At 29.0% G+C, this 10,109-nt stretch overlaps 1 protein-coding gene across 1 annotated transcript; it reads right to left on the reverse strand.

Moving 5' to 3' along the window:
• Positions 1–1,040: 1,040 nt before the first annotated feature.
• LOC124934831 (nuclear transcription factor Y subunit B-4-like) lies at positions 1,041–1,718 on the reverse strand. The gene is made up of 2 exons (XM_047475330.1): positions 1,691–1,718; positions 1,041–1,549 (listed from the first exon to the last, which is right to left on the reverse strand). The coding sequence occupies exons 1-2, from the start codon at positions 1,716–1,718 to the stop codon at positions 1,041–1,043; spliced, it is 537 nt and encodes a 178-aa protein (XP_047331286.1).
• Between the last annotated feature and the right edge of the window lie 8,391 nt (positions 1,719–10,109).

Genomic DNA, 10,109 nt, shown 5'->3' on the forward strand with positions numbered 1-10,109 from the left:
TATAAATGAATATAAAATAATATTTAAATAAATAGTATTTTTAAAATGAGTTTACCTAATTAGTTAGCAAATAAAAATTTAAACTGAACTATTGAATGCATTATAAAATATTATCCCATTTTTTATTATCGTCTTAAATTTTAGCCATCATTATATAAACTAGCATTTAGCCCGTGCATTTGCACGAGTAATAATATAAAAACCGTGAAAAAAAATTACGGATAACATTTTTTATTTTATTTTTAACCGTTTTAAATTTAAAAACGGGTCAACCCACAATCCGACCCAAGTATCCAAATTAACCACATCTCTCGACCCGACAATCCGGACACTTTAAAAATTAAGCATCATTATATATATATAGATTAGTTAGTTAAAAAGTTGAACTTATATTAATATTAAAACGTCCCGCGTTTATCAAATTTGGTGTTGAATTTAAAATATAAATTCTTTGTAGCCTAGTTGGTTAAAGAGTTGTACTTGTTTTGTTAGGTTGCAAGTTCGAAACATACCTCTAGCATTTTTAATTTTATTTTTAACCGTTTTAAATTTAAAAACGGGTCAACCCACAATCCGACCCAAGTATCCAAATTAACCACAGCTCTCGACCCGGCAATCCGGACACTTTAAAAATTAAGCATAATTATATATATATAGATTAGTTAGTTAAAAAGTTGAACTTATATTAATATTAAAACGTCCCGCGTTTATCAAATTTGGTGTTGAATTTAAAATATAAAGTCTTTGTAGCCTAGTTGGTTAAAGAGTTGTAAATGTTTTGTTAGGTTGCAAGTTCGAAACATACCTCTAGCATTTTTAATTTTATTTTTAACCGTTTTAAATTTAAAAACGGGTCAACCCACAATCCGATCCAAGTATCCAAATTAACCACAGCTCTCGACCCGACAATCCGGACACTTTTAAAATTAAGCATCATTATATATATATATATCAGCATTCATGTTTATTGAATACACATAATCAAGTATTGTTTTTGGTTACTTCATTAGGATTACCATGTATTTCCAAAATTGAAGCTATCAATTAGGACCTTCTAGTCTAAGTCCATGTCCATGTCCAGGTCCAGGTCCAACATTAGGGTCACTTGAGCGAGAAGAACCGTCCCTTCCTCTTTTGCCATTCATCACATTCGACGGTCCATGCGACCCAACTACATCATGGGCCTGCAAAACTGGATTGCCCGTTGGGTCTAGAATTGGCCCCAAAGTCATGACGGGTCGTCTTGTCATCCCCAATGACTCCGCCTCACGATAACGGAACATGTAAAGGGAAAGTGGGTTAACATAATCATCAAACCCTAGTTTGGCCATGGCCTGCAGAATGTCATCGGTGATAATCGTTCTACGACTCTCGCTCTGACAATGTATGTTAGCTTCGGCAGTTATCAGGCCAATGAATTTTGAGACACAGTGTTGAACAATCTTCTTCACATCGTCATCAATCTTTCCATGTGGCGGTACCACACGCCGCATGATCCTCACCAAATTTGCCACTGGTATGAATAGCTCCGTTGGTGGCGCCGCAGAAGCTGAAATAGAAAAATCTTCGTTTTTTAATAATTAAATAAATAAATTCAACAAAATTTATATACCCAAATCAATGAACTACATTTTGGTAAATATTTTTAGAAAGTAACTAAAGGAGATTCAAGTTTATAGATTTAATTTACCTCTTGAACTTGAACCCTTGTTCTCCATAGTTATGTTGGTAAAATTCTAATATCAAGTTCAAGGTAATGTCATTATTTTATAGATCATTTCATCCTATAAAATAATTTAATGCTAGTTACCAAGTCATCTTACTTTTGGACATTTTACTTGATTGGTTTCAAGAATATCCATAATAAAAAAAAGTAAGATAAATTAAATATTATTCCTATTTATTTAACTTTTATATCTATTCACATTCAAATAAATAAAAATAAAGACAAAAGTTCTTAGCCAATTATCTTATTGTTATCCAATTTAATATTTATATTTGAAGGGGAAGATTTCAATTTTTTAGGGATTTTATTTTTATTTGATTATGGGTATTAGTTTGTATAGAAAATGTTTTATTTTTATTAGAAGTTAAAGTTTTTCAGTTGTTTAAAATTTAAAATTAATACATTTCGAATTGAGTAATTTATTAATTTGCAACAATTCATTCTAAATAGTTTAATTTATGTGATAATAAGTTTCGATTAATTGATTTATAGATCTCATGTTCTTTAACTAAAATAGTTATTATAATATTTATTTTTTAGAATTATTATACACATCAATTAATTACCAAATATATATATATATATATATATATATATATATATATATATATATATATATATATATATATATATATATATATATATAAAAGTAAAATAATTTGAAGAATATATATATAAAAAAAAGCAATAGTAGATCTTAGTTCCTAATTATCTCATTTTGTTTAGTCACTTTCTACTTTTTGGCTTCTTTCATAACTTTCCTCAACTAATTAAAGCTTCTAATAAATCAAAAATTGAATGAGATCATTCTTTAGACTGGGACTTGGAGTAATTTATCTTATAATATGATATTATTTTGATTTATATTACCACACTAATGATACAATGATATATGATCATTTATTTAGCTTATTCTTATTAATCATGCATCCATAACCTAAGGTCCTAAACTAAGTATATTTACAATTATTTCTAATTTTATCAAATTAATAGTATATAAGGATCACAATTATTTATAAAATTATCAAAATAAAATATTTATTTATTTTTATTTTTATTTTATATAAGAAATATAATTAAATTAGATAAAATATTTTTAATTAAAAAGTAAATACAAAAAATTGATAAATTTTTAGATTATATTATTTTTTAAAAATAATTAAATATCCTTTCATTGAACTTTGTATAATTTTGAAATTGTTGTAGATTTTTTTATATTATTAAATATACTTTACCAACTTAAAAAAATATCAGTTTTAAGTTAATATAATTTTAATTTAAATATTTTTTACTTTTTTATATTTTAACCTTTTTAATTTATTTTATTGATTTTTTTATTATTATTTTTCAATACTTTTATTCAATGATACTTGTAAAATTAATATAATAATTTTTTTAAAATAAGATAAATTATTAATTTTATTTAAAATAATAATATAATATTATAATATATTTTAAAATGTAGATCTACCATTAACATTTAATAATTATCAATATCACATCCACTTTAAAAAAATTGGTCAAACTAAAAAAAAAGTGAGAGTGGTTTTATTTGATATAAAATATTTGATTGAATTAAATAAATAAAAAATTTAGTGAAAAGTTATGAAAAAAAGTGACTTTTGATCAATTTTTATTTTTAAATATAAATAATTTATTATTATTTTTTCTACTTGTAGACAATTGGATTTCATACCTCATTTATAACTAAAATTTGGACTTAGTTTTAAAAAAATAAAAATATTATAATTAAAATTAATATTTTATCTTTTTCATTTGTTGTGAAGATTGAAAAAAAAATAGAGGAATTGTGTAGACCGCTTAACCAAACGGTGCAAATGCCCAAACCCCAAACCAAACAGGGCGCAGATGCCTAGACCCAAAAATAAACAAATCAAACAGGCCATGGCAAATCAGAAAAATATATTTTGCCATTCTTTCTTTTCCAACTCGTTTCTCTCTCACACACACATCCTCTGTTATCAAAGCCAACAGATTCTCCTTTGGGAAAAATCCAACATCTGAATCACTTAATCGAATCATACGAGACAGGAAGCTAGATGATCTTGGGACACGAGGTTCACTAGGCACAGAAGAAAACCACTAAAAAAAGGAGGCAGAAGACAGAAGAAACAGAGGAAGCTAGAACTAATGTACTATATCGAGCATAGGAAAACAGTTCTCAAAGAATTAAGCATAGTCAGCATCGCTACTAACATTACCCTAGAGGGAACTAGTAGGGATCATATTCTCTAGTTCCCAACATAACATGATAGGCTTTGAGGATAGAGATCTTCCAACAGCCGAACTAAATAATGACAAAGCCCTCTACATTTCTATGCAAATAGAGGGAAAGGCCATTTCAATGGTCTAAATAGACAATGGATCCACTCACAACATATGCCCTTGGAGGACTCTTAAGAAGATAGGCATATCCAGAGAAAGGATCATACCTTATGACATGTGTTTTAGAGGTTTTGACACCTCTCGTCGAGAGATAATGGGTTGCCTTGAAGCACCTTCCGAGTAGACGACATCCCTTTTAGGATTACTTTTGTGTCATCAACATTCAACCTTCCTATAATTTGATCATTTGTACTACTCATATAGGGGTGATTCATCCCTATATCATCAAGTGACCGAAAGAATAGTCAAAATGCTAATAATAGTTTTTGGCTGATTCAGCCCACTTGAAGTCTCCATCGACTCAGGGTAGCTATAAATACACCTTCTAAGTCATTCTGAAATGGAGGAACCCACTCTACACCTTTAAATTGATTAAAATCAAAAATCGGCCATTAAGGCTTGAAATTTTCAGATTTTTCAAATTTTTTGTTTGAGGTCTTAAAGCTTGGATCTGAGCATCCCAAAAGCTTCTCTAATGATCAAGAAATGTTATCCTATCCTTGATAAGGTTTCAATCACCCTCTAATTCATATTTACAATTTAAATTTTTTGTATTTCAAATTGCGTAAGCTTATATGCCTTTTATTTATGATGTCTTATGGTTGAATATTGATCATATGATCATTTAGAAACTATGTACATAAGATAGAACTAATCAATTGATCTTAAAAACAAAAACCCAAAAATCGGGTTTGTTGTTCTTGGGTTACTTTTGTTAAATCACAACCCAGGTTCCCAACATGATTGTAATGATGAAAGGGAAACTGTTTGGATCATATTTGATCAAAATCAAAATTTTAAAAATATTTGAAAATTTTGAGTTCTTTGATTGGTTCAAAGAAGCAGTCAGTGTTTTTGTTTTGGTATAATCAAGTATATGTAGTATAAGAAATTTATTGGATAACTCCTTACATATTAAAACAATTTTAAAATCAAAAACCCAAATTTTGATCATAAACTATTTTGAACAAATTTATCATCATCTAGGTAGATTGATACCTTGAGATAATGATCAACATGTTCCCAAATACTTTGTGAAGCTACCCAAGCCCTCGGATTAGAGAATTCGAGCTCAAATCAAAGTTGCAAAAACTACAACGTTGATGTTCTTGATGACCGAGATATCTGACTGAAGATCAAGAGGTCCGACCGAACACCCTTCGTTCGGGCTGAGACCTAGGACCGAGAAAAAATGAACTTAGGATCGACACCTAAGACTGAGAATTTCAATAAGACCAAGAGGTCCAACCAATGTTTTTGAGCTAAGACCGAACGGTCCGACCGATGTTCTTAAGCTAGGACCGAGAGGTCCGAGTCATGTATCGAGAATCCTGAACTATAGGACCAAGAGGTCTAAACTCGGGATAGAAAATCCCGAACGCAGGACCGAGAGGTCTAACCCTAAGACCGAGAGGTCTAAGTCCAAGACCGAGAGTTCCTGAACCCGTGACCTATGGACTTAGCCCATATCTAGCCTATGTTGAGGGGTTTATAGACCCTAACTAAGGATCTTAGCCAAGGACCGAGAGTCCTTAACACCTCAGCCGAGGGACTTCGGCACCTATAAAAAAAGACCGTGAGCCTCGATCGAGAGGCTCCTCGACCTAGACCGAGGGTCTTTGGGCCTCGACCGATAAAATCGAACCTAGAGCCTAGGACTTCGGTCCTAAGGCCTATTTGGTTCCACTTTTTAAAATCCAATTTTTTTTTTGATATTTTGGTACCCTAATTTATTTTCTAAAAATCCCAAGAGATTGGAAAATGATTTCAAAATATTTTTGGATGTTTCACAAACAAATATTTTGTCAAAGACTTTGTTTGACGTTTATTTCTAAACCCTAAAACCCCTAAAATTGACTGATATTCTTCAGGTATATTCCTCCTACGTTATCATCAACAACATATACTATCATTTAAATATTGTTGTTTTAATATTTCAAATAATGCGAAAACCTAAAAGAATGACTAGGATCGAAAGAATAATCGGTTAAAACTCAAAAGTTATACAATCGATTTTCAAAATTCAAGTTTATAAGTAGAGACCCTTTATAAAAAATATGTATGTAGGATGAAGCGCGAAAACTCTTTCACAAGTATCACTAAATTTCGAACCAAAACAAAACTATAGTGTAAAATACATTTGTACACGTACACTCTTTTTTAATTGATTTTCTTAAAATCAATTGGTTAGTCTTCAAATAAATAATCTTTGACAAATTAATTATGTTTAATTAATTTAACTAGGATTTTATGATATTCAAATCGTCATTTGATTACCGCAAATTACTAAATTATTAAAATTTAAATAAAATTAATTATTTTTATAATTAATTTTAAAAGGTGGTAAGGTGTTATCAAAATTTTTTAAAATAATATTTTATTTTAAAACCATGTTTTTCACCCAAACCAATATTAAAATCATAGATATTGAAATCATAGAGGACATTTATTTTCTAAATTTTGAGAAAAATTCAATGACTACTCTCAAGTCTAAATGACTTTGAATTGACTAAGTCAAACTAATATTTACTTGCATGTTTGTTTCTCAAGTCTAAATTACTTTGAATTGACTAAGTCAAACTAATATTTACTTGCATGTTTATTGAACACACATAATAAAGATAAGGGAATATATGTAGAGGGAGGGTGGGTTAACATAATCATCGAGCTCTAACTTGGTCATGGCCCACAGAATGTCATCCCGTAATAATTCTATGACTCACCTTTGCATGTTAGCTTTATCAGTTATCAGGCCGATGAATTATGAGACACAATGTTGAACAATCTCCTTCACATCAGCGATCTTGCCCTGTGGAGCTACCATTCATCACATTCGACGGTCCATGGTCCATGTGCCAACTACATCGTGGGCTTCAGCTCAAAACCTTTTAAACTATATATACCATGATAGACATCCTAGACATAAACTTCTTTAGCAAATACGCTTGAATTATATTTTAATCTTGACATTACAGGAAAAACTATCAAAGATCAAAACCGCGGTAGGTAGAAAGATCGAAACTACGGTATGTAGGAGGAATTGGAGAAAATGACAAGAGATCTGAGCCACAACGAGAATATGAGAACACCGCCAGAGATCAAAACTACATCAAGAAGAATAGGAGAAGATGACCAGAAATTGAAACTACAATAGGAAGAGAAAAAGAAGGCCAGAGATCAATCGGAAACAGGAAAAGGAGAACACGGGCAACAAGAAGAGAGAAGACGACCACAGATAAGAACCGCACAAGGAATAAGAGAAACGATTAGATGTGTTGGGTTGGGTTGCTAATAAGAATAAAAAACAATGTGAAGTTTACTTAGGTCTATGTCCTTTTATAATTGGAGAGGAGATTGAAAATACAAAGAAAAGTGAAACGGCGGCCAGACTCCAAGAGAAAAAGAAAAAAAATTATTAGGGTAAAATCATTATGAAATTTACTTTGGGCTTGCTTTCTTTTATAAATAAATCTTCAAATTGGACCTGAAGTCTGAACTTTGAACTCAACCTATTAAACAATTTGATATTTGATGATATTTTCTCTGTCTATTTTAATTAATGTGCCATTATTTTATTTTTAATTAATTGACACATGAAAATAAGTTTTTTTTTATAAACACATTCTTTTTTCTCTATCTTCTTCCTCATTAAAATTTGCTAAACAATGGAGAAGCTTGCGAGAGCCTTGAATCCTACTTAGCAATTTCTTGAGTTTCTTCTTACACTTAAATAGGAGATAGGACTTTTAAGATTAAATGTATAATTTGGTGAGGTTGTAAATGGCTATACAACAGTTACAAGTGAACAACACAAGCATGATTGGGGAAGAATAAGAATCCCATTTTGCTTGTCCTGAAACTATTGTACACGAATATGTGTCAATTAATTAAAAATAAAATAATATTATATAAATTAAATGGTTAAATGTTGAATAGTTTGAGTCATAAATGACTCAGCTCAAAATTCGAGCCTTTAGGTAAAATCACTCAAAGTTCGAGCCTTAAATAACAATTGTGTTATATATCACCAAATGTAAAATAAAATTTTATCCAATATTTTTCAAACTTTACAATTGTATCAATGATTTATTAGTTAGTCAATATTAAATTCAATTATATAATAAAACAAATAAAATTTATTATAAAAATGTACTTTATTTTTCAAAGATAAAATAATATAACTTTATTTTGAATATAAAAATAAATTCAAAATTTCCGATACTAATTTTTTTTAATCTTTTCGGACAGCATAAAACGATGGTCAAATTTATAAAAACACGATGTCAATACAAATATATAAAGGAAATTCAATAATTTTATTGAAAATTAACAATTAAAATGACAAAGTGTTTTGATAACATAATTTAAATGCATAATAATAAGGACTATCAAAATATAAATATAATCACCAAAATTATAATGACAAATTTTGTCAAATTGATCGTATTCTAATAAAGAAATAAATAAAAATGATATAAATGTTGCTACGAGACATTATTCAATTAAATTTAATAAGTATCACATAAACATAAATGTCTTTCAATCTCAATGTCTTATTCTAAATCTATTTAATGAGGTAACATAATCTTAACAAAGAACGCACAGAGTTGTAAGTTAGAAACAATCTAATATTGATATTGAGAGAGTAATAAATAAGTAGTAACACAGTTATTAAAAATCTTTTGTTGAACAAAGAATAATAAAATGGGAAATTGAAAAAACTAGTTATAATTAAAAAAAAAAATATGCATTCTCTTAAAAACTAAAAGTAATTACCAATTCAATATATGGTAGAAACTTTTTAAATTAATAATGTCGGAATCCCTAGAGTTAATAATTTTTAATTTAAAGATTTTTTAACCGATTCAATATATAATTCATATATCCGTATAAAATAAGTAATTATACATACCAAACAAAAAACCAAATTAGTCTACGCTTCTTAAAATTACGTTGCAGCGAACATTGAGACTCCAAACTTAGCACTATTAATGACTTTTTAAGTATTAAATGACTTTTTAAGTACTACTATAAATATAAACAAGATGAACAAATGTGAATGTATTATTAAGTAAGTTTTTCATACCGTATATAAATTACATGAATACACATATATAATACATGAGCTATTGAATACAATAAGAAAAATTAGAGATTAACTCCAAATGTACTTGAAATTTAAAGGAAACTAGACAACTATTGAATCATATTTTAATAGAGTATAATATATATGTTTCAGTTTCTAAGAATTATTAATTTATGAATTTTTTGCGACTAAAAATTATTATGAGATCTCCCGACAAAATATTATCTCATTATTTTATCAAGTTTTTTAATATTTTTTTACGTTGGAAAATTTTATTATTTTTGAGTGTTTATTAATTTATCGAATATTAATTTAAATAGTTTTTTACTGTACAATTAAAATATTTTGATCAACAGAAGAAGTTACCATTCTAGAATCAATCTCCCTACATCTACATCTAATGTCGCGAGAAAGGAGATACATGAGAAGATTGCTTTTCATTAGACCTGAAAATTCCTAATTCCTAATGAGCAAAGATGACGACCCAAGATTTGAGACAACATGATAGGATCGGTGTCACCAATAGAGACAATGGTCTAACTATTGTTAACAACTTATATACTTCAATTCGATTTTAACTCTATTTGAAGTTAAAATCTATTTTTATTCTTCGCAAATCCTTTGAACTCTTGAAACAGATTCAAGTACGGAAATGTTCGTCGGATTTAAAGTTTTGAACCAATGAAAGATGAATGACAAAAAGTAAAGAATAGATCGAGCTGTTTATGGATGTTTGGACCAACCCTCATACGTCACCCCTTCTTTCACAACCGAAAGGATATCACTAGATACTTTGAATCGAATACAACTCACTGATCTAGCTAACTTTATGTTGAACAAAACAACCTTTGTTCAATTTACAACACACTATTAATGACTATCAAATAGTCT

This window comes from Impatiens glandulifera, chromosome 4 (assembly GCF_907164915.1).
Source record: "Impatiens glandulifera chromosome 4, dImpGla2.1, whole genome shotgun sequence".
Classification (NCBI taxonomy): domain Eukaryota; kingdom Viridiplantae; phylum Streptophyta; class Magnoliopsida; order Ericales; family Balsaminaceae; genus Impatiens; species Impatiens glandulifera.

Bases quoted from the DNA above. Each gene is read 5' to 3' on its own strand.
- LOC124934831 (XM_047475330.1), bottom strand. From the start codon at position 1,718: ATGGAGAACAAGGGTTCAAGTTCAAGAG. The intron at 1,550-1,690 runs GTAAATTAAATC...TTTCTATTTCAG, and splicing joins CAAGGGTTCAAGTTCAAGAG to CTTCTGCGGCGCCACCAACG.